General features: G+C 33.6%; 3 protein-coding genes across 4 annotated transcripts; 2 read left to right on the top strand and 1 right to left on the bottom strand.

The window, feature by feature from the left end:
• Window positions 1–970: 970 nt before the first annotated feature.
• LOC131622804 (equilibrative nucleotide transporter 3-like) lies at window positions 971–3,813 on the top strand. 2 transcript variants are annotated; one of them, XM_058893836.1, is made up of 8 exons: window positions 971–1,071; window positions 1,661–1,726; window positions 2,003–2,263; window positions 2,363–2,506; window positions 2,602–2,707; window positions 2,808–2,983; window positions 3,076–3,495; window positions 3,606–3,813. In XM_058893836.1, the coding sequence occupies exons 2-8, from the start codon at window positions 1,670–1,672 to the stop codon at window positions 3,714–3,716; spliced, it is 1,275 nt and encodes a 424-aa protein (XP_058749819.1). In that variant the 5' UTR covers window positions 971–1,071; window positions 1,661–1,669; the 3' UTR covers window positions 3,717–3,813. The 2 variants fall into 2 exon arrangements, with proteins under 2 accessions (XP_058749819.1, XP_058749820.1); XM_058893837.1 differs by having other exon boundaries at window positions 999–1,071; window positions 1,666–1,726.
• A 10,288-nt stretch (window positions 3,814–14,101) lies between these two features.
• LOC131622803 (equilibrative nucleotide transporter 3-like) lies at window positions 14,102–16,370 on the top strand. Its single transcript, XM_058893835.1, has 7 exons — window positions 14,102–14,299; window positions 14,584–14,844; window positions 14,938–15,081; window positions 15,171–15,276; window positions 15,372–15,547; window positions 15,640–16,059; window positions 16,170–16,370. The coding sequence occupies exons 1-7, from the start codon at window positions 14,243–14,245 to the stop codon at window positions 16,278–16,280; spliced, it is 1,275 nt and encodes a 424-aa protein (XP_058749818.1). The 5' UTR covers window positions 14,102–14,242; the 3' UTR covers window positions 16,281–16,370.
• A 104-nt stretch (window positions 16,371–16,474) lies between these two features.
• On the bottom strand, window positions 16,475–20,098 carry LOC131622802 (cation/H(+) antiporter 15-like). Its single transcript, XM_058893834.1, has 3 exons — window positions 19,618–20,098; window positions 17,969–18,964; window positions 16,475–17,869 (listed from the first exon to the last, which is right to left on the bottom strand). Exons 1-3 carry the CDS (start codon window positions 19,840–19,842, stop codon window positions 16,601–16,603), a joined length of 2,490 nt encoding a protein of 829 aa, XP_058749817.1. The 5' UTR covers window positions 19,843–20,098; the 3' UTR covers window positions 16,475–16,600.
• Between the last annotated feature and the right edge of the window lie 6,165 nt (window positions 20,099–26,263).

The following is a 26,263-nucleotide window of genomic DNA, read 5'->3' as shown; positions in this document are numbered from 1 at the left end:
AACACGTGTAATAATTATCAAAATTATTTAAATATCATTTTTGTTGAATTTAAACTATTATTAATTTTATTATTTATGTATATTTTTACTAAGTAATATTATTAATATAAGTAACTTTTATTAATATAGTTATATAGTAAAAGAAGTAATAAAATAAATCCAATGTAATATATTATTATTATTATTATTATTATTATTATTATTATTATTATTATTATTATTATTATTATTATTATTATTATTATTATTATTATTATTATCATGTTAAATTTAATATGATTTTTTTACTATTTTTTTAAAATAATTATTTTATTTATTTGAATATTAATATTATTATTATTATTATTATCATCATGTTAAATTTAATATGATTTTTTTACTATTTTTTTAAAATAATTATTTTATTTATTTGAATATTAATATTCATAGATTAATTGATACCTGCACAGTATGACTATTACCTCAGGCCAGTGATAGTCATTGCTATCCCTAATAAAAGCCATGTGAACTCAGAATATGAGAAAATCTTGTACAAATTAAATCAAAAGATACTATAGCAAGGTGTGAAAGCTTGTACCAAAAATAAAAAAGGTGTAAAAGCATTTAATAAACGCAACCAACTTGACAGTAAATTCAAAAGAAAACAAAGTTTGAAAACACTTTCTTTGAAATACTTTCCGTAATAAAATATGGTACCATGTGTAACAGACTAACAAATATATACTATATGACAAAAGAATATTAAAAAAAAATCTCTTTTTCAATCCCTTTTTGGTTTTAAAAGAAAAGTATCTCAAAAATGAGTAGTGTAATAGAATATGATATAAAAGGAAAACTGATTTGTTAAAAAAGGAGTATTAATAGAATATTAAATAAAAGGAAAACTGAATTGTTAAATAACAAAAATATTATTGAGAATCAAATCAATGACAGCTAATATTGACATAATAAGTATTGGGATCTTGGAATAATTATAAAAGTCATAAACTCATCATCGTCATACTATTCGTTATCTGTTCACTTCCAACAAAACATGAACACTTAGCAGCCACAGAGTCCAAAGAATTTCTGGTTAGTATATATTTTTTACTTTTATTTTTCACATAATATATATTTTTCTTTTATTTTGATTGACCATGAAAAATCTCCACTTTGATGCTTTTTTTTTTCTCTCTATAAATTTATTTATCAGATTCACCTAATTGCACTTTCTGTTTGTTTCTGTGATGTTTCATTCTATTGTCTTGGCACCAATATATTATTCGATGAAGTTTATATAAATTATTTTTATATTAATTTATATTACTAATAATAATAATAATAAAAATAATAACATAATAATAATAAAAAAAACAAAATGAACCCTACGACACATTGTTGATGATAACAACGTTGTTACAAGGTTATGCAGATAGTGATGATTAATCCAGCAACCAAAACTGTGCCTAATCATGTTATTAGGTTATGCAGACATCATCAGTACTATAAAATAAACATCATTTTTCAAATGAAACAACCTCAAATGACTGAATCTTCAGACCAAACTTGTCTTCATCGTCTCTCCATCTAATCATAAGTCATTGATGTGGTTTTTGGTCAAAATAGGGTTTGTGCAAACGTATTTGTTGCTAAACTTCTAACTAACCTTATTTTTTGTTAGTGAAGTAAAATGGTCATGGACAATACAATTACTAGCAATGGCACCGGAGAATCACGAAAACCTGGGGTAAGTCTCAACTCTATACCACCGACACCTCTGAACAACTGACACTGATTATATGTGTCTGGCGTTTGACACTGATTACGTGCCGGTATCTGACACAACACATGCACTGATAACATGCGTCTGGGTGTCTGACTGTGAAATACACTGATAACACGCGTATTTGGGTCTGGTGTCTGACACTGACATCTGTGTCGTATTATAGGTGTCTAATCTTATTAAACACCATAAGTTATGGTGATTTGATGTAGATATTTCAATTTTTATTGATGTGAACAGGGGAAAACCAGAGCAATGGTAGTTTGTTTCATTCTTGGACTTGGTTCACTAGTTTCATGGAACAGCATCTTAACCATAGGAGATTATTATTACCAATTGTTCCCAAAATATCATCCTTCAAGAGTACTTACATTGGTTTATCAACCATTTGCAATTGGAACATTGATAGTAATGACACACTACGAGTCCAGGATCAATACTCGACTCCGGAATGTGGTTGGATTCACACTCTTCTTCATTGCCACTTTCTTGATTCTTATCGTAAGTAAACCATTTTCAAATTCCATGTTTTAATTTTTCGCTCTAGTGTCTGAATTTTAAGGTATATATATGACTGATTTCCGTAATCGGTTACGACAGTTGGATCTCGCAACATCAGGCAAAGGTGGAATCGGACCTTATCTTGTTATATGTTTTCTATCCGCTTCTTTTGGAGTTGCTGATGCTTTTGTCGAAGGTGGAATGGTCGGAGATCTCTATTTTATGTGTCCTGAATTCGTGCAGGTTCGTCTTCCACATAACTCGTCCGAATTCAATTATGTAGTGATTTTGTTTAGTTAAATTTGTTCATAATGCATAATATTGTTAATGTTACACAGTCTTTCCTTGCTGGTATGGCAGCATCAGGTGCTCTAATTTCATTACTCCGAGTGCTAACCAAGTTAGCGTTCGAGAAATCTAGCAACGGACTTCGCAAAGGAGCGAGTACGTTACTCTTTATTATTAATTCCCCTCGTCTCTTCGCCTTTTTAGTTGATTTTGCGACATTGTTTTCTTATAAGTACTTGTTTTCTTTTCTATGCAGTACTATTCTTCGCGATCTCAACATTCATCGAGTTTCTTTGTATTTTTCTCTACGCAATCTACTTCACCAAATTACCTATAGTGAAATACTATCGCGCGAAAGCTGCCTCAGAGGGATCGAAAACTGTTACAGCCGACTTAGCTGCTGCAGGCATTCAAACAAAGACTAATGATCCAGTAAGATAGACATCTATCGCAAAACAATAATGCATTAATCTTGCAGAATCGTTTTTTCGATTATGTCATGATAAATTGCCAAACTTCTGTAGGCCGAACACGACGACAAACAAGTGGACCGGCTTACAAACAAACAACTCTTTCTCGCAAACATTGACTACGCAGCTGATTTGTTTCTTATATACGTCATAACCCTATCAATCTTCCCCGGATTTTTATACGAAAATACCGGAGAACATCAACTAGGCACATGGTATCCAATTGTTTTGATTGTTATGTACAATGTATTGGATCTGATAGCAAGATACATTCCACTTGTGCAATGGTTGAAGTTAGAATCAAGAAAGGGTTTACTAATAGCAATCCTTTCTCGAATCTTGTTGATTCCGGCGTTTTACTTCACCGCAAAATACGGCGATCAAGGATGGATGATATTTCTCACCTCATTCTTAGGACTCACAAACGGTTATCTAACCGTTTGTGTTTTTACACTCGCACCAAGAGGTTACAAGGTAAGTTTATACGAATAATTTAACGCTGATTTATAAATATAAATAAATGTTGCCGTCAGAGACTGAATCGATATTAATATTTGTTATTTATCATGTGATGTTTGTTGCAGGCTCCCGAGCAAAATGCTTTGGGGAATTTGCTGGTGATATGTCTTCTATGTGGCATATTTGCTGGTGGTACTCTTGGCTGGTTGTGGCTCATAGGCAAAGATTCATTCTAAACAAAATGTTTAAATTATAGTGTTTTTTTATGTTAGATTTAATTAGTATGAACTTTCTCTGTAAATTCTTTTATGGTATTAAAAATCATTATCGTTAGACTTCGTTCTTAGCGGAAACTGTGAAAACTAATGGTTATTCGCCATTGTTGAATACAAAGTTTAGAGAAGAAGAATGCACAATCATGCATTTAGTTTATCGCTTACAAAACTGTCCATTACAAAGTGAAGAAGCAGCCTATATACATCATGAACTTAGTGAAATGTTCCAACTAACTAACTAACTGATAATAGAAAAAAGCTGTTATAACAGTTGTTACTTAGGTGGCAAGTAATCAACTTGAGCTTGCATATCACTTGTCATCTTCATCCTTCACAGAAACTGTACATGAGTAAATGTTTATAGAACTGTGTGCCGTGTTTTGAACAATTACGTTTTGTTAACGAGATCATCGTAACAAGAAAGAACCTAAGGGAGAGAGCTTTTTGGACCTCGGATGTGATTTTTGTTCCCGTGTGAATTTTGATGACTCGAGTACAAACTGCTGTGGGTCAGAAAGACTCCTTATAGCGGCGGGACATCATGTTAGCAGATGGCAAGTGGTTAAATGATATGTCATTCTGTGTTGCTAGCAATCTGTCATGTAAAATCGGAAATGGTGAACACAAAATTCTGGACAGTTTGTTGGATCAGCACCTAAACATTGAAGAGCATGTTTCCTGCCCCCTACTCGATAAGCAATATCAAAGATGGATTTGTATCGGAAATATGATGTTGAGAAGCGTCGAGGTGGAAATAGCAACTACAGTGTCTCAAGTTTTTAGAGGTCCTGTGTAGGTTAGCCACAGTTTAACCATGGAAAAACAAATTTAACTTAAAAATATTTTATGAGGCCCTATTTAGCTATAGTTTAATCGTAACAAACTTGAGGCCCTGTGCGATAGCCCGTCTTGCACACCCTCAAAGGCGGACCTAATAGCAACTATGTTGGAATACAGATTTGAATGCTGGATTGGCATCAGCTGTTGAAGAACTCGTATTGATGTTATCAGGATTAAGCTTGAACGCAGCCTTACAAGATAAGCTTAATGGATTCAGTGTGAAGTCTTGCTATTCTCTGATATCTGGTGGTAGAAGACCTCCCAGCAAGTAACTAATATTTAAGAGAAGGTATTACCGAAGCATATGGAGAGCACGGGTGCCGTCTAACGTACAAGTATTCGGTTGGAACTTCGAGCTCTTTTTAATTAGGCCTGGTATGATGTCAAGCAGAGTCTTCTGTCACGGCCAGGGACGACAACCTAGTTTGAAGCTGTACCATTTGATAACTAATATGTTGTTAATATCACAGGTTGAAAAGGAAGGAATCATGTTCTTAGTGTACGTGTTTTTCGAGCATTCTAATACGACTCGTCTGGTGCGGAAGCAAAGAGTTCATCGGATTCTCTGTCGCTTTAAATTTGGTACAGCTGTTACCGGGATCAAGAAGTGAAATGGCTTTTGGCATCTTAATCTAAAGAGAATTTGAAGGAATATGAAAGTATGTTTTTCCTGTAACTGCACTATGGGCTGGCTGGTTCGTATGATGATTGTGGCGTGATTCCGCTTCCACCGATATTGCAGCGAGCAGAAGTAACTAATCTTCAATGAATTAGCAGACTGGTTTTTAAATTATGAAGAATTAATGAACGTCAAAGGTGAAAATACATTGCCACATTTTGCCAAGAATGTGATGTGAAACCAATACATTATATGCAATAACACAAACTATCATCATAATTTACGCTTTAAAGTTGAAAATAATGATTTTCTATTCATGTTATTACAAAAGAGAATTTGTAAGACTAATAAAAAAACACTAATTTATAAAAACTGTGGTGCTAGAAATTGAATTGAGTGTGTAACTTTATGTTTTTGCTTAGCATTACTCAAGCCTATGTTGCATCCACAATGTTGCGGACTCGAGCATATAAGAGTAGAATAAGAGTAGAAAAGTAGGCTTCAAGTTCTTCCCAAAGAACCTTCAAAGCTTTAAAATACTTAGAAACCAATCATGAATCTTGTTTCAAAGCAAAGATTTCACATTGTAATTCAGAGATACGATGCTCCTTGTGAAAGATGCTCCTTGAAACGCTACGACATTGAAACCTTTATTGTTTCTAATTCTGGAAGATATGTTTCTATTGTTCCAGAAGATTTGTTTTGTCATTTGTGGATTAAGCAGTGCATTGAAGATTGGATTCTCTGAAGATTTGTTTTAAAGTTGAAGAGATAATAGAATATCTGTTTTGCTTGATTTGATGTCAAAACCTTTTGCCTTGCATTTGATGATTTGATTAGATATGATTTGATATGATTTGATTTAAAGAAGGTTATAACCAAATTTAATATCCAAGCCCAAGATCTGCATCTGGCCTAAAGTTTTGATGACAATTTTACATGTTATCTTAAAGAACAATTTTATATACTAACAATTTCTTTCTAGTGTGTGGCTTTTTCCTTGCAGGTTCTGACTCTGGTAAGAAGGCGTGTGACATCATCAGGATCTGAACTCAACACTATGGAAGAATGATAGTGATGTGTTACAATGGAAGTCAAGATTCTGGAATGCTACTTTTGCAACGGTTCTAAGGAACGCTAGTACAAGAGTTTTTGATCATGACTTTGCAAGGAAGCTTTGGTGGCTTCCTAAAGCTCTGCTTCTGTGTCCAATGTTCTGAAGATGCTGAAGATGAGATTCTCCTGAACAAGTTCTGAAGATTTGAAGACATCTCTTCTGAAGACCAAGTGCTAAAGACTTTGAAGACAAGGTTTTACTGAACAAGTTCTGAAGACTCAAAGACTTAGGTTACGAAGACTCAAGTTTTGATCATCTACAACATGCTTTAATCAACACACAATCAAAAGCCTCTGAAGACTTAGAAGATCAAGGAAGGCTTGCGTGTGATGGTGAATATAAAATTACTAACGTAAATTGTGACCTCTACTCTTATAGGGTGGCGTAAGGATAGTCCAACCCTTACTTGTTATCTACCATTCCCACCATGATTGTTGGGAATTTTATAATTGTATTTTGTATTTCCTATTCTACCCTTCAACGGATCTATCCTTATATATAAAGGAAACAATTGGAAGAATTTTAAATCAATGCATCATATCTACATAATACACCAAAGCGCTGCACAAACTTTAGAGAAATCTTTGTATAATTTTGTATTTTAAGCAAGGAGCTTTTATTCGTATCTTGCTTTCAAAACTTTTGTGTTGTTGTAATTAAACATTGTGTAATCTGCTTATTAGAAGCATCTTTATATACACACTTGTAATCAACAATGGTTGATTGGTGCCTTGGGGGACTAAGTGTTAATCAGAAGCCATGAGAAGACCATGGTTGCGGTCATAGTGGTTTCACGATAAGGATTAGCTGAACTTGTTGGGGTTGTCAGCAAGGTTGATTATTAGCTTATTGTGGTTGATTCCTTGGGAGACTAGTGTTAGTCAGGAGCCCCAAAAATACATTGGCAACAGTCATTGTGGTTGTCTGTAATCAATTTGGTTATAGTGGATTAATTCCTTATTGAGAAGGCAAAATCACCTTGGCAGGTGGATTGGAGTAACTTCGTTAACAGTGAACCAGGATAAAAATAACGGTGTCATTTATTTTTATTCACTTGTTAAACTTGTGTTGTGTGTTGCGAAAATATTATATTTTTTTCAACCCATTTTAAACCCCCATTTCTTGTGTTTCTCGCACCTTCACTCTCATATATCACTTTGATACTGAGTTTGACTGATTTTTATTTGTTCATTCTAATTCACTCATGAACTTTTAGGAAATAGTGTAATATATTTAATTAGGAAGTATTTCTTCAGTTAGTTGTTATTATTGTTGACAATCAGAGGTGTTTGATTGAGTGAAGAGAGAGGGGTCTCATATCTAGGAGAGTCCTAGGTAGAAATTGCATTGGTAATGATTAGGTGAGAAACTTGTATAATGTGTTGTTTAGGGTTTCAAAATAATACTATTATTATGGATTTCCTTCCTGACTTTGTAGCCCCATATGTTGCATCGAACTGGGTTAATAATTGATTGTGTCTTTTACCTTCTGCAATTTACTCGTGCATAATTCATAACTGTTGTAAATTGTTGTGGTAGCAGATAATGTCTTAACACCTGTCTTGACATTGTCTTTTGGTGTTAGGACATCAGTCTTGACATCTATTTTAAAGTGCCAAAATTTCATTCTCCAATATTGGATACCCCATACTTACATTGAAGCACATGCTTGTGTCTTTAAGCACAAACTTGCTTAGGTTTAGAGTCTCTTCAAAATAGGTAAGTTGGAGCTGATGGTTGAGATGACCTTTCATATGTTTCAGGGTTCTTCCCTGATATCCTTTTCAATCATTGGTCGTGGAGAAGCACTCGCCCCAGGTAACCCCACTAAAGAGGCATGACAATGGATGGGCAAGTATGATAATGGGTCCTACAAACAGACATAACTTTACAAAAACTAGATGAGCTTTAGAATGAATTGGATAGGTTATTGAGTCTCCAATTGTAAGTGGATAACCATGGCACCCCTTTTGAGCTGATGACTAAGGTTTCCAATTGAAAGACGTCTCTAAAGGGCAAAGAAAATTCCCTTGAAGTGGCAAATACTTTGGCGAAGACATTGTCCTTCCAGGTCACTGCAACTGAGGAGACTCTAAAAGAGAATGAGACTCACACGGGGAAGATGGAGGTGTTGAAGAAAGAGTTTGACGATATTTTCAAAGAAGGCCTCATGGGAGTTTAATCCTTTCAAGAATATTGTCGATCAAGTGGAGGTGTTGCGCCCGAATTTTTAGATTCCTCGTTTGAAGATGGACCTGAAAAAGGTTTTTGTTACTGGGGAGGTTGTTAGTGACAATGAGGAATGAGTTTGTAGTATTTAATACCGTAAAGGCTCTGTAATGACTTTAATTTGAACTAGATTTTAATTTTTGATAATTTATTTGATTAGCTTGTTTGGTGCTTTTATATTGCTTTCTTCATTTTTCTATTTTGATAACCTACGATTATGTTTCATAGTTTATTTGTCTACAATTTTGTTTCATTGTTTATTCAACTATGATTTTGTTTCATCATTTATGCATACAATTTCGTTTTTTCATTTGCGCCTTCAATTTTGTTTCATAATTTTCTCCTATAATTTTGTTTCATCATTTTTTCCTACGATTTTGTTTCAATATTTTTTTCTATGATTTTGTTTCATTGTTTTTGCCTTTAATGACTTTATTTTATTATTACTCGTCCCATTAGTGGGAGTTGGAGTAAACTTTGATGTCACTGAGGACCGTTCTCGGCCAATGGTCGGATTCCCCTCCCTTCTCCCAGGGTTGAGTCTGGTTCAAGGTCGACGTATCCTAGGTTTCAAACTTACGCTCTAGACTGACTAGCTACCAAAAGGGGATGTGCCAATTTTGGCTTAATGCGTCATAATCATATGGTATCCCACTTTCTTTAATATAAATTGAAATATTTCAACAAAGCGCATCGTATTATTCATATCAAAATATTACATAGGAGGATAAACAATTACAATCATTGCGAGCTTTGAAATACTTAGTTAAAAAATCATTTGAGTTTTTCATTATTCCGTGTCCACGTCATTGGGATGGACTCTAGTCAAAATCTCATCTGTCAAAATCTCCTAGTCAAAGTTTCCAATATAAGATAGAATATTTAAATCACATCAGATAAAAAAATTTGTATAAACATTTTCTATTATTATTTATTTATATTTTTGTTAAGAAATATTATTATTATCAGTTGTTTTTACTAAATTTAGAATATAGTTATATGGTAAAAGAAGGAATAAAATGAATCCAATATAGTATATTATTATTATTATTATTATTATTATTATTATTATTATTATTATTATTATTATTATTATTATTATTATTATTATTATTATTATACGTTAAATTTAAAATTAAAGGAAATTTTTTTCACCCATTTTTTCAAAAATAAATATTTAATATATTTGAATAATAATATTTATTAATATATGCAAATATTTGTATATATCTTAAAATTCATAGATTAATAAATACCTGCACATTGTGATATGAGGTACTCACGAATATTATATTTATTCAACAAAAGGACAAATAGTGTGATAGATTATTACCTCAGGCCAATGATATTCATTGCTATCCCTAATAAAAGCCATGTGAACTCAGAATATGAGAAAATCTTGTAAAAATTAAATCAAAAGATACTATAGAAACTAGAAAGGTGTGAAAGCTTCTACCAAAAAAAAAAAAAGTGTAAAAACATTTAATGAACACAACCAACTTGATAGTGAATTCAAAAGAAAACAAAGTTGGAAAACACTTTCTTTGAAATACTTTCTGGAATAACATATAGTAACATGTGTAACAGACTAACATATATATATATATATATATATATATATATATATATATATATATATATATATATATATATATATATATATATATATATATATATATATAGATAGATAGATAGATAGATAGATAGGGAGCATATCAAGTGAGAGCATTTTATAATGAGAGATGAGAGAAATAAATAGCAACTATTGGATTCATCAAGAGAGAAAAATTAATAGTCACATTAATGCATTAACCTTCTCTCTCTTGATGAATCCAATGGTTAATATTTATTCCTCTCATCTCTCATTTTAAAATGCTCTCATATATATATATATATATATATATATATATATATATATATATATATATATATATATATATATATATATATATATATATATATATATATATATATATATATATAAATTCTTTGTCCACCTCCCAACCTTCTAGGTCACCTCTGGTGAAAAACCACATATACCCCTGACTTCGGAAATGCATTTCCGAAATGCAAGAAAAAAGTGTTTTCGGAGATGCATCTCCGAAAGCGCCTCTTTTTTTTTTCAAAATTTGACTTATTTCGAAAATGCATTTCCGAAAACACTTTTTCGAAAGTTCATTTTCGAAATATTGCGCGTTTTGCAGATTAAGCAAAACAGCCCCATCCCCCATTCATTTACACTAATTCAACATCAAACACAACCCTAGAGAAATTTTGTGCAAACACTTTCAAGGCTACATCAAAGGCTCCAATAACCTTGCTATACTACATTAAAAAGCCCTCCAATCTCTTCAATCGGTAAGCATTTCGAGTTTTAGATCTATGATTAAAATTCATATTAGGGTGTTTACAAATAGCAAAAAATGTATTAGGTTAGGTTGGTACTGATATTTAGGTTGTTTAGAATGATTAAACATAGTTTTGAAGTTTGTTTTTGGGGTCTGCCATGGAAGTTGCAGAAAAATTCCTCGCAGGGGTGTTTCGGAAGTTCATTTTCGAAAACACCTCCATTCCCAGTTTCGGAAATGAACTTTCGAATTGTATCAGAAGTGCAATTTTTTTAGTTCTTTATGTTGTCTCGCATATTAATCGATTTCAATTGTTTTCAGGAACATGTCAGGCAACCAAGCACGCATCAGACAGGGTAGAGAGACCCAGACTGCGTCGGCTAGACGCGAGTGGGCGGCGGCGCAGCTGGCATCGACACAGGGACGGGAGCAGGGCCGGGGACGACGTGTGCGAGTTCCCGTGGAGATGGACGAGGGTACCTCTACATCTGGATCGAGGAGTCGTCTGGCTCGGGTATCTTCTTCCCGCCAGCGAGAAGAGTAGGAGGAGGAGGAGGAAGTGGCAGTGCCATACCACGAGGCGGAGGAGGTACCGGATGTTGACCCTCCACTCGGGGAGGAGGATGAGCAGGAGGAGGGCTACCCGGGAGGGCCCAGTGACACTTCCGTGCTGCTTACCTACCGCGAGCACGTCGCTCGGCGTATCTGGGAGGGAGAGGTATTTTTTATAATTTACCCGACTACATTATTTAATCGTTTATAATTTAGACGTTTATTCAATATTTTCTTAACGGTCTATTTAACATACTTTTTTATTTGTTTTTTTTTGTAACAGGAGAGAGAGTCGTTGAAAATGGTGAACCACGCCCGGAAGGTTTTCAGTCTGTTTAAACCGACTGCCGAGTGGTTTAACGACGCGGTGAGAGCTTCAGGGCTTAGTGGGCTCTGCATGACGGGGTATTCCACCATCAACCACGGCATGCAGGGGGCCTTTGTGGAGCGGTGGCATAAGGAGACGTCTTCTTTCCACTTACCGGTTGGGGAGATGACGATCACCTTGCATGATGTGCAGTGTCTTCTCCACCTGCCGATCAGGGGGGCGCCACTTCCGGATCCAGAGGATCGAAGCCAGTGAGTGGATGGCGCTTTATTTGGGTATGGAGCCCGAAGTTGCTGACTATGAGTGCATCACGACCTGTGGGCCTCATATCCGGTTCACCACACTGAGCACTTATTTCGAGCACCACCTGGTGGCGGCGGCCGAAGCCGAGGATGCGGGTGACGACCTATTTACACATTATCACCGTGGCTGCGCTCTCCGGTGCTGGTATATGCATGTGGTAGGCGCTGCGATCTTTGTGGACAAGAGTGTGAGGTACGTCGACGTGACCTACCTCCGCTACTTCATGGACTTGACCACCGTTCACCAGTGGAACTAGGGGGCAGCTACTCTGGCATACCTATACCAGAAGCTGAATGTGGCCTCCAGCTGGAGGACGAGGCAGTTGACCGGATCCTGCACACTACTTACGGTACGTTTCATTTTAATTGTTTCGTATTTATTTATGTTTCGTATTTATTTTTAATACATTATTGTGTTTGTGTTTCAGAGCTGGATCATCTCTTACTTCTCCCGCATCCACGACTTCCACATTGATCCTGAGTACAATGATGCCATGCCCAGGACCGCCAGATACGTTCTCCAGAGGGGGAACAATGCAGTGGGACCATACCGTGGGTACCTGGACCGCACGATGCATGATGACGTCACTTGGAGGCCATTTAGCGACTACACTCATATTGTCCCCTTTGACGGCATATCTTTATATTCTGGCTGGTTGGCATGCGGGACCAGCACTATGGTTCGGTATCTCCCTGAGCGGTGCATGCGGCACTTCAGATTTGTGCAGATGATACCCAAATCACCTTTTGAGGCTGCTCCCGACACAGTGACCCGAGTGCAGCTCACTGCCATATTTGAGGATTGAGAGCATCATGTGGTACCGGAGGAGTATCGTCGCATTCGGGTCACCCAGGACTGGCATAGTGTGGAGGGATACGTCACATGGTTCTATCGGGTGTCACATCCTCTGCTGACACCCGACGCTCCCGGCGCTTCTAGGCCAGCACACGAGGAGATCCTGGAGAACCAGCAGGCCGAGGATGACCACGCCATTGATCTCCTGCCGATCTGCCAGCGGATAGAGATGCTTGGGCGGGACGCGTTGGATCGAGGTATCGTTCATCTGGGCGGTCCAGAGGCAGTCGCCGTGATGGAGATGATCGTCACTGATGCGGGCCGTGCGGCGGCATATAGGCGGCAGAGGAGGTCCCAGAGAGAGAGGGTTAGGCATACCCAGTAGTGGTCGGGTTTATTTTTTTTTTGTTTTCTGATTGTATCTTTCGCACACTATTATTATTTGGATTTGGATCGTTTGTATATATTACTATTTTTATCATATTAGTATTTTCTGTTTATATGTCGCTTATTTTATTTGTCGTCTTCCTTTAATTAAAAATACGAGACTGTTTCCAAAAACATAAAAAAAAACACAGTTTCTGCATAATTCGGAAGTTCATTTTCGAAACCCCCCAAAATCTGAAAAAAGGTGTTTTCGGAAGTGCATCTCCAAAAACAGCCCCATGAGGTGTTTTCGGAGATGCACTTCCGAAGTCTGAAAAATTTAAAAAAAAAAAAACTTCGGAAATGCATTTCCGAAGCAGGGGTAAAGTGGCGTTTTCGCTGGGGTGACCCCCATAGGGAGGTGGGTAAAGATATTTTCTATATATATATATATATATATATATATATATATATATATATATATATATATATATATATATATATATATATATATATATATATATATATATATATATATATATATATGACAAAAGAATATAAAAAAAAAAAACTCTTTTTCAATCCATTTTTGGCTTTTAAAACAAAAGTATCTCAAAAATGAGTAGTGTAATAGAATATGATATAAAAGGAAAACTGATTTGTTAAAAAAGGAGTATTAATAGAATATTAAATAAAAGAAAAACTGAGTTGTTAAAAAAAACTGTACGTCACGTTGTTGATTGATGATAACAACGTTGTTACGAGGTTATGCAGATAGTGTGCCTAATCATGTTATTAGGTTATGCAGACATCATCAGTACTATAAAATAAACATCATTTTTCAAATGAAACAACCTCAAATGATTATGTTACAAATATATTGATGAGTCGTTTATGTGGTTATTGGTCGAAATAGGGTTTGTCCAAACCTATTTGTTGCTAAACTTCTAACTAACCTTATCTTTTGTTAGCTTTTGTTAGTGGAGTAAAATGGTCATGCACAATACAATTACTAGCAATGGCACCGGAGAACCACGAAAACCTGGGGTAAGTCTCAACTCTGTACCACCGACTCCTCTGATCTACTGACACAACACACAGACACTGATTATATGTGTCTGGCGTTTGACACTGATTACGTGCCGATATCTGACATAACACATACACTGGTTACATGTGTTTGGTGTGTGTCTGGTGTCTGACACTGACATACACTGATAACATGCGTCTGATGCCTGTGTCAGTGTTATACGTGTCTAATATTATTAAACACCATAAGTTATGGTGATTTGATTTGATGTAAATATTTCAATTTCAATTGATGTAAACAGGGGAAAACCAGAGCAATGACAGTTTGTTTCATTCTTGGACTTGGTTCTCTAGTTTCATGGAACAGCATCTTAACAATAGGAGATTACTATTACCAATTGTTCCCAACATATCATCCTTCAAGAGTACTTACATTGGTTTATCAACCATTTGCAATTGGAACATTGATAGTAATGACACACTACGAGTCCAGGATCAATACTCGACTCCGGAATGTGGTTGGATTCACACTCTTCTTCATTGCAACTTTCTTGATTCTTATCGTAAGTAAACCATTTTCAAATTCCATGTTTTAATTTTTGGCTCTACTGTCTGATTGTGTGTATGTGACCGATTTTGATAATTTGTTACGACAGTTGGATCTTGTAACATCAGGCAAAGGTGGAATCGGGCCTTATCTTGTTATATGTTTCCTATCGGCTAGTTTTGGAGTTGCTGATGCTATTGTCCAAGGTGGTATGGTCGGAGAACTCTATTTTATGTGTCCTGAATTCGTGCAGGTTCGTCTTCCGCATAACTCGTTCAAACTCAATTTTATAGTACCGATTTTGTTCATAATGCAGTGCGTAATATTGTTAACATTACGCAGTCTTTCCTTGCTGGTATAGCAGCATCAGGTGCTCTAATTTCATTACTCCGAGTGCTAACCAAGTTAGCGTTCGAGAAATCTAGCAACGGACTTCGCAAAGGAGCGAGTACGTCACTGTTTATTTTCTCGTCTCGTCGCCTTTTTAGTTGATTTTGTTACGACATTGTTTTCTTATTAGTACTTGTTTTCATTTCTTTGCAGTACTATTCTTCGCGATCTCAATATTCATCGAGTTTCTTTGTATTTTTCTTTATGCAATTTACTTCACAAAATTACCTATAGTGAAATACTATCGTGCGAAAGCGGTCTCAGAGGGATCGAAAACTGTTGCAGCCGACTTAGCTGCTGCAGGCATTCAAACAAAGACTAATGATCCAGTAAGATAGACATCTATCGCAAAACAATAATGCATTAATCTTGCAGAATCGTTTTTTCGATTATGTCATGATAAATTTCCAAACTTTTGTAGGCCGAACACGACGACAAACAAGTGGACCGGCTTACAAACAAGCAACTCTTTCTCGCGAACATTGATTATGCAGCTGATTTGTTTCTCATATACGTCATAACCCTATCGATCTTCCCCGGATTTTTATACGAAAATACCGGAGAACATCAACTAGGCACATGGTATCCAATTGTTTTGATTGTTATGTACAATGTATTGGATTTGATAGCGCGATACATTCCACTTGTGCAATGGTTGAAGTTAGAATCAAGAAAGGGTTTACTAATAGCAATCCTTTCTCGAATCTTGTTGATTCCGGCGTTTTACTTCACCGCAAAATACGGCGATCAAGGATGGATGATATTTCTCACCTCATTCTTAGGACTCACAAACGGTTATCTAACCGTTTGTGTTTTTACACTCGCACCAAGAGGTTACAAGGCAAGTTTATACAAATAATTTAACGTTGATTTATAAATATAAATAAATGTTGCCATCAGAGACTGAATCGATATTAATATTTGTTATTTGTCATGCGATGTTTTTTGCAGGCTCCCGAGCAAAATGCTTTGGGGAATTTGCTGGTGATTTGTCTTCTATGTGGCATATTTGCTGGTGGTACTCTTGGCTGGTTGTGGCTCATAGGCAAAGATTCATTCTAAACAAATGTTTAAATTATAGTGTTTTTTTATGTTAGATTTAATTAGTATGAACTTTCTCTGTAAATATTTTTTATGGTATTAAAAAAATCATTATTGTTAGATTATTATTAATTTTTTTTTCAATTCTGCTTAGTCTGCTTAATCAATTCTGTCAAGCATTTTTCATGCAATAAGTTATTGCCAATAACACAAACTATCATCATAATTTAAGCTTTGAAGTTGAAAATAATGATTTTCTATTCATGTTATTACAAAAGAGAATTTGTAAGACTAATAAAAAACACTAGTTTATAAAAACTGTGGTGCTAGAGTATTTGTCCCTATTGGCATTGTTGTTGTGTATATCTTCCCCTATGTTGTTGTCTCAAGTTATTAAAATCATCACTTGAGTGCCATGGTCTTTCACCTACAAAAATGTCCTCTCCATCAGGCCCTTGTCCAACATATTGATGCATAACAAGCACGGAAGCCGTTGTTTCGAAGTCGGAAGAAGCTAACAAATCTCCGATGACTCCTAACTCGGGACATTCGCTCCAATCCGTCAACCCTTCGGTTAACGGTGATGATGTGTTTCCTTGGCCTCGACCTACTATGAAGAGATCATCGACATTGTTCATTCCTCTTATCGCCGCCACTGTTTCCTCCCCGTTGCTCACGGCTCTCTCTATGTAAGTCATTGAATCGTCGCTTGCGACTATCATTTTCATCTCGTTTATACACTCCTCGTCTAGTTTGTTTGAGATTAAACTTCGTTGATCGTCTGGTTGATCATCGTCGGAGTTTAGCGTTTGAGTTTCATCTTTTCGTGGAATGAAATGCATCACCGTGAGATTAACTCTTGGATGCCTTGACATTCTCCATCCAAAGGATAACGCTTCCCTATCATCCGATCCACCGAAGAATAACACGGCCACTTGATGAGATGCTTGATTTGAAGTTAAACGGTTGGATCCGTTAAGGCCTCTATCAACAAGTATCCCAACCGAACACGGAGAGGTTTGTAATAAGTTATGGTTCACCATTCTCAATGCTGGATTTGTTTCTAACATGTCTCCATCAACCGTTTGTTGTTTATGAAAAGGAATGATAATGGTGGCCACCCTTTTTTCCTCCGCCGCATTGCATATATCTTCATGCATGGTAGTGTAAGGCGAAACCACCGTCATAGGTTGGACCGTGACATAATTAACATGTTCCTCAAAGTTTCGAAATGCGGTGACAATATGTTCGGTTTGCGCTTGTGTTTTGTTGAGTGCCGGACCTCCCGATTGTCTAGTGGCATGGACAACAAGCATCGCCGATGCTCGGCCGGTGAGTTCGACTAAGTGGAGCACGTAAGCACATATTGGAGACCTTTTGTTTGGGTACTTTGCTTCTAGAAGATTGATTATTGTTGGAACATTTCTAGGAGCATGAATGCACACCAACACCCTTAACTCTGCATCAACTCTTGAACTTTGCATTGTCCTCTTTCTATAAGGTATGAGCCTTTTCCTTGGCTTATAAATTAGTGTCACAATAGGTGAAATTATTGCTGTCATTATAATTGTTACAAGAATCATAACTGAAAATATTTCATCACCCAAAACCTGCAACAATATCACAAAAATTTTACACTGTCAACCGATCATACGATCATAATAGTATGATCCATAAAAGTGATACTAAAAGCGAGTTGGTTTGTTTACCTTTTGTTCCCTGCCAATATTTAGCACAATAATTTCAATAAGACCTTTGGTGTTCATAAGTAAACCGAGAACAACGCCATCGCGAGTTGGTATGTCGAAAAGGATTGACATAATAAGAGTCCCGAGTATCTTGCCAAAACAAGCGAGAGGAACGACGGTGAATATAAACGCCCACGAACGACCTCCATGCGTTAACGTAATGTTAGTCTTAAGTCCACTAATAGCGTAAAAAAGCGGTATCAAAAGCCCCGAAACAAAGTCTTCAAGCTTTTCTATTATAGCAGCTCCAAGTGGACCATTTGGAATCACTAATCCATAAACAAAAGCTCCGAAAATCGAATGCGTTCCAATAACATCTGTAATCAAAGCAGAGACCATAACACCAACGAGCACAACGCATATTTGGAACTCGCTAAATGGTTTTCCTTCGGGCGTTTTCTTGATCAACCAAGTCACTGATGGCCTAACAACAAAAAAACAAAAACCAACAAAGATAATGTTTGACAGCACAAGCCAAACCGAAGCCAAAGTTGTCGAGTTTTGTTCTGATAAAGCAATGGCTAGAGCCAGTAAAACCCAAGCACACATATCATTGATGAGAGAAGTTGAAACGGCAAGCTTTCCTAACTCCGTGTTAATGAGTTTCAGCTCGGCTAGCATTCGAGCGAGAACAGGAAACGAGGTAACCGATAGAACGATACCGAGATAGAGAATATAGCTAACATCGTTGACACTTGCATCTTTATCATTCAAAGCAACAGCTACTCCAATACCAACAATAAACGGCAATATCATGCCAGCAACCGCAATGAACAACGCCTTTTTCCCGGTGCGTTTCACTATCGACATGTCCATCTCTAATCCAATCAGGAACAAAAAGTATATCAACCCTATGTTTGCCATTGTTTCTAACACCATTGCACTTTTTAGAGGAAATACAACTTTTGCAAAAGTTTCATGTTTACCAAGAACTGATGGCCCCAAAAACAATCCACCCTGTCAGTATCATCCAATGATTCTATCAAATTACAAACATATAAAATAATATTCGTAATCAAACAAGGATCACATTTTTTCTACTCCTACATAGTATTACAATAAAAGAATCTAATGTAGACAACTCAGTTGGTGAGGTGAGAAACATGAAACCATACTAAACATGAGATTTCAAGATTCAAATATCAAGAACTTATATAACTGACTCATGGTTTTAGATTGCGGTCTGCAACGGCAAATATGGCCGCAATATTGATGATGCGGTTGTTTCTGCAACGGCAAATATGGCCGCAATATTGATGATGCGGTTTTCAATAGTGTATTTCTAAAACATTCTAATAAAAATTCACACTGCAACGGCTGTAATGTGCGTCGCATTAACCACATTGACCACAATTGCAATACCAGCAACAACAAATATATTTGCGACCGCAACTGCAATTAAAAACCATGAACTAACTAATTTACTAACATACTAACATTGTCTAAACAAAGATAAAAACAAAATAACTTAACTTGTGTTAATTGTATTCTACACATGTATTTGATCATACTAGAGGGAGTATATGTAATAATAATAGTTAAATAAATTAAAACTCATATACATGCATGTAATAATTAAGAAAAAAAAGTGTGTGAGAGAGAGAAGTTACCAAGATTTCAGCAATGACACGAGGTTGGTGAAAGGGTTTGAGAATGAAAACAAATAAACGTGTGGCAAAAACAATTAAGGTTAATTGCAAAATGAAGATAGGGATAGAAAAATCTAAAGGGTTATCTCCTTGCCATACACCATTTGTTGTTGTCATGGTTGGAGTATAACAAATCAATTTACTATCTGAAACATTTGAGGGTGCTATCATTGTTGTGTTCTCCATTTTGCACCAAATTAATAAAGAAACAACAACAATGATAATAACAATAATATCAAATTAAGAACACAAGCATAATGATGATCACATAATCACAAGGGGTATGATTTGATTCATTTGTTTCCTTACCTTTCTTTCTATAATGTTTTATTTCATGAAAAACATATGGAAAAAAGGTGAGGAACCCCTAGCTTGTGTTCTTAGTTCTGAAAAGAATTGAACAAGATCAAATGAATAAAGGCAGGATAGCGATGATGCTTTCCTGCCCAGAAACTCGAAATAAATAAGACAATATTTTAAGGTCATATTATTTTATTTGTAGTTTACTATTTTTGGAAATTCACTCTTACATGTGACTATTTTCTTAATGTAGGTGTTAGTCACTTGCAACAAATATTGATTTTTTTATTTATTTTAGGTATATAAGTGTTCAAGTTTATATTGATAGAATGTAAAAAAAAAAAAAATTATATTAATTGTGGAAATATTATTGTTGCCTAAAAAAAAGATTGCATAACCTATTTAAATTGATTTGAATTTTTATTGAAGAAATAACTATTTAAACCAAAAACTTTATATAATCCACTCATAACTTGATTATTTTTGTTTATAATTTAATTATTATCTTAGTTTACTATTATCTTCAATTTAAAACGAAAGTTGTCTAAACTTTTTTTCATGTAGGTTTTTACTTAAAAAACTGAACACATTAAAAAATAAAATAAATGAATATGTGTTTCAATTATACAAGTTTATATTCACAGAAATTTTTCCTTCTAATAGTGTAACACCCTTTTAAATTCACGTATAATTTAAGAGTAAATTAATTAAAACAAAATGTGTCATACTTCATAAAAATAACATAAACTAGATTAAAACCCGCGTGATGCGCGGGAAATTGATGAATTTTTCTTAATTAATATTGGATTGTATATAAATTTTTTAATTTTGTTTGGTATAATAAAAATTATAATTTAGATGATAAGATGAAGAGAATAAAAGAGATAGAACATTTTTAAAAGAAAAAAATGTTTGATAAATTATAGAAATGATAAATAAAACGCTGCTATTTAAATTTTAAAATATGAAATAAGTGAAAAAAAATTCAATAATTTACAAAAATTAAAAATATAAAGAAGTTTATTTTAGATTTTAATTTTGATAGTGATGATCGATTACATAGAGTCTGAGTCGTTTAAATGTAGAATTTTATTATAAATTATTGATAATTTATTTTTATCTTGCATTATATGTTTATCAGTCAACTAAACTTTTGTAAGTAGTTAACTTTTGTTTTAGTTTTTCTAGACAACTTGTATTATATTGACTTAAATCTTTTAACTATATTGATTAAATAAATAGAATTAATTTTATCTTTTAATAATATATTAATAATAATGAAATAGATGAAAAGATCGCCAAAAAATAATAGTTTTTTTAAAATTTATAAAATTATTTTACATTGAAGTTATAAGTAATTAAATTTATTAGTAATAGATTTTTTTTTTTTTAGTTATTGGGTGTTGAACCCATGACCTCTAATAGAGAATAAACTTTTTTGAAAAGTGAAGATGAGTTTTTAGAGGTGACACATGAGAATATATTTGACGTGGCATAATTTAGATGACATAGATAAAAATTAGGGGCTATGATTTAAAAATTTATAATAGATATCTTGCTCCATAACACATGTCACATAAAAGTAATATTCAACCTTTCAAATATATTCAATAATGTTTATACGACATCAACCTTTATTTAAAAACTTCGCAGCGGAATCATCACCATTTAATCTTTATTATAATATAAAACTCACTTTGAGTCCAAAAACATATAACTCGAAACAAAATAAACATAGTTCAATAAATTGTCTCCAAAGTTAAACAATATCATAGTTAAGCAAGTCAAACGTCAACCCTAACCCGATGTTACATGATGAGAAAAAAAACCACTAGATAAACGATAAAAGGGAAATGTCTTCACAACTAACTCTCACTTACTTCAACGAAAGTTACTCCTGAGTATATGCATGTTACCTATAACATCCCGATTTTATTAGTTATTTATTTAATTAGTTTTATTTGGTATTTTTATTAATTGTTTGTGTTATTTAATTATTTGATGTGTTTTGTGATTATTTGAATATGTGTGGTATTTGGATAATTAGATAGAAGTGATAATACTAGTAAATTAGTTAATGGGCCTAATTAATTAGAAAGAGTAGTTAAGTGGGTTAAGCCCAATATCACAAAATAGAGTTAGTAGAGATTTGTGAGAGAAACCTAATTATAAGAAAAAGAGAGAAAGATAGAAAGAAGAGAAAAGAGGCTAGAGAAGAGTGGAGAAAGAAGAGAAAGAGAAGAGGATTGTAGATTCTTGAAGAGGGAGGATTAAATCAAGAGGTAAGGGTTAGAATCCAAATTATTATAGGTTTATATGATTGGGTAATGTGGTGTGTATGTTTGTGTATAATCTATTCATCTTTCAATTTCATGGATATGGAAAATGTTAGGGTTTGGTAGATTTCATAAGATTTTGTGAATCAAAGCATGTTTGATGATGTTTGTATGTGAACCCATGGTTAGAAACATGTTTAGAAACCTTATATGACCTTCCAACTAACCCAATGAACCTTTCTAACCACCTCCGATCCACCCCAAAGAAAATTACTTTGAATCCTAGTAATTTCCTTAATTATTTTAACTAGCGCTTTATTGAAGGATTAAGTAAAAATAGAAAGACTACTCAACACGGATTTAAGGAGAGTAATCCTACCACCAAAGCTAAGCAACCGCTCCTTCCAACTAGATAACCTTTTTTTAAATTTATTCACAAGACTACTCCACGAGGCAATCCTCCTAGGACTAGATCCTATAGGAATACCAAGAAAGAGAAAATCTTTATCCTTCACCATACAAGAAAGAAAAGAAGAAGCAACTTCCAAAAAGTTAGAATTAATATTAGGGTTAATAGTACTTTACCCCCCTGTAATATGAGCGTGTTTTGGTTTACCCCCCTACTGTTGCCAAAGGCAAGTTTTGGCAACGTTTTTTTTGAAAAAACAGTTGCCAAAAGGTAGGGAGGGGGGAAAACAAAATTCGCTAACATTACAGGGGGCTGAATTACTATTAACCCTTAATATTAATTCCAATTAACTTGCTTTTGTGATCATTAATCCCAAGTCCTGAAACAAGTTCAAACCCCTACAACACCGCTTTGATCGACCAAATATGATTCCAACTACCATCTTCCACCAACAAAGTATCATCCGCAAATTGGAGAATATCGATAGTACACTTCCCATTGATGTTAAACCCCATAAAATCCTCATTATCCACCGCTTTGTTTACTAACCCCTCAAGACCTTCTGCTACTAACAAAAAAAGAAAAGGAGAAAGAGGATCACCTTGTCTTAAGTCCCTATCTACCACAAACTCCTTCGTAGGGCTACCGTTGACCAACACCGACATATCGCTTGAAAAAACTAAAGACTCCATCCAACGCATTCAAAGAGGACCGAATCTCATCTTTCTAAATATGTATTTAAGGAAACCCCAACTAACTTTATCATAAGCCTTTTCAAAATCAATATTGAAAAGAAGGCAACCTTTACCTTCATTTTGAACAAAATCCACCACTTTAAAAATATGCTAATTTATTTATGATGTGTTATGCAGTCAAGATGTTGATATATAGATAGATAACAATTGTATATGGTTATTTATTAATTGTATGTCTTAAATTTTGATGATTTTCTATCAATAGTTTTGGTGAGTTTAATTTTAAATGGTTCTTATGGTTTTGACTTTTTTTTACATCCTTATCCAAAATACGTGTCATGAACTATGGAGGATTTTTACAAAATTGATTATTCTTCTATCTTATTTCTCATTAAAAAAAAAAAAGGCTGAAATTAAGTGATTTATGCATAAGAATTATTAACAAATTAAGCTTTGATTTACGCATTAGAAAAAATAACATAACTATTACTAAATTTTAAATTGTCTTTTTATGTAGTGTCTTTTTTTTTTGTTTGTTAGCATGTAGTGTCTTTTTTTATAGTATAAGAAAGTTCAATAAACATTTAAATTTAAAAATATGTCATCTCAATTTTCCTTTTATTCACTTCATGATTTGTGTAAGTATTATCTTTAATTTCCTTTATTTTTTATGATTAATATATAAATTGTTTTTCTAACATTTTATCTTTAATATCAATTATTATATGTCAAGACATCAATAATTAATGATAATAATATTAAATAGAGGTTATTATTTGTCTGTCCCACACACTTTTTTATAAATAAATTAGTACTGCATACAATTTTCATTAAATAAAGCGTCAATTAGACTATCAAGTTATCCTAATTTTTTTTTACATATTTCTAATTTTAATTTATACTTTTATACTATCAAATTGTAGAATTTATATCAATCAATTAATTAGAGGACGTAACTCTCTCTCATGAAAATATATAATAAAAATTGATATTTATCATTTTTTTATAAAAGATTAAAGAACATAATTAAATTAAATGCATTAGGATATATTTATTTTCGGCTTCTTTCTCTTCAGCTCCATTTTTATTTATAGAAATATTTTTTGTCACATTTTATTTATAGTATTATAAATTAATTTATCATCTCATTCATATATTTTTAAATTAATTAATTAATCCAGTTATCATTATTAGGCTAATTTATTTTTAGTGAACGGTAAAACTTTATTACGGTCACTACAAATTAATTTACACTTAATAAATTTTATTTAAAGGATTTCAATTCAAAAAATTTGAAACTAGAAAAATTAATTATTAAATAGATTTAATTATGATAATGTAATACATAATTTTGCATCTTAAATAGATTGATTTTTTAAAATCATGATTGTCTAATCTTAAATAGATTGATTTTTTAAAATCATGATTGTCTAATATACGAAATATTGTATTTATGATTTAAATATGAGACAAAGATTTGTCACTTATGAATTAATAAAATAATATATTTTAGGATGCAATATTTTCAAATCATTTTCTAACTCTTTTTTTAGATGCAATCTATCCAATGAGTTTCAAATTTGTCCAATCATTTTCAAATCAGTTTCAAAAAAGTGATTTCAAAGTTGATAGTATTCAAGATGGTTTTTTGATAATGATAATCCAATTATTTGAATTTGAAAGTTAAAATTAATACAAATATATTCGTGGGGAGAGGAGAAAGAACAAATAGCGTGGAAACGAGTTTTCTACTCAAATATTGCAAGACCTCGAGCGAAATTCCAACTGTGGTTACTCTTCATGGGACGACTTAATACAAAGGATAGACTCATCCGATTTGGTGTGAACCTTGAAAAGACTTGCACCTTCTATCATGAAGATGAATCCACATTGACCATCTTTTCTTTGCTTGCAGGAAAACAAACACCATATGGAAGACCATTCTGCAATGGGTTGGTTACTTGAGAACCCCTATGCAATGGTATGTTGAAAAGGCATGGTTGACACAAGAGAGCAATAGAAAAGGCTGGAAACGACAGATGCTTAAAGTGGCACTAGCTGAGACGCGCGATTTACTTCTTATGGAAAGCTAGTAACGAGAAGTAGTTTATCTAAACACCTTAGAGGACATGTTAATGTAGTCAATATGAGCATTAGCTAGTTTTGGATATGATTTTTTGTCTGGATTGCTTGGAACCTGGATCCCTTTGGATGGGTTTGTATTTCTCTGTTTTTGTGGAATAAAAGTTTATATATTCTCCACAAAAAAAGGAAAGTTAAAATTAATTTTTAAAAAAATATATGAAATTTTAATTGAAATGTTGTTCAAAATTGATTGCTATAAATTATTCATAAAACACTTATTATTATACTTAATAATATAAGAGTATGTTTAAAACAAAATCACTATCACTATTTGATAAAAAAAAATCAATATCATTCAATTATCACTATTATGGAATATTGAGTTACTTCTTTTCAATAATAATAATTAATTTTTAACATTGACATGTTATTAAGATATTTAGGGCCCGTTCAGTGCGTAGGATAAGAGACAGGATAGGATAATTGTATCATATCCTATCTAAATCCAGTGTTTGCTGACACAACAGGATATGATAAGTTAATCCTGAAACTTATCATATTCAGCCTCACTAGTTCAAATTGCTATCCTGAATATCAGCTGGGTTAGAATCCAACAGGATAGGATAAGAAAATGATCTACTAATTTACCTCTATAAAATAGAATTTAAAAAAAAAAATTAAATACGACAAAATATAAATAAAAAATAATTTGATATTATATTAAAAATATTAATAAATAATTTTTAAAAAATATGTATGAATGTCATCTAGATGATTTTTTAACTTAATAAAATATAAAAAATTAGAATTTTAAAAATAAAATAATTATTAAAATTTTAATA

The sequence above is a fragment of the Vicia villosa genome, unplaced genomic scaffold, assembly GCF_029867415.1.
Source record: "Vicia villosa cultivar HV-30 ecotype Madison, WI unplaced genomic scaffold, Vvil1.0 ctg.000044F_1_1, whole genome shotgun sequence".
Classification (NCBI taxonomy): Eukaryota; Viridiplantae; Streptophyta; class Magnoliopsida; order Fabales; family Fabaceae; genus Vicia; species Vicia villosa.
The sequence above is the reverse complement of the archived record's forward strand: the minus strand, read 5'-3'. Positions and strand labels throughout refer to the sequence as shown.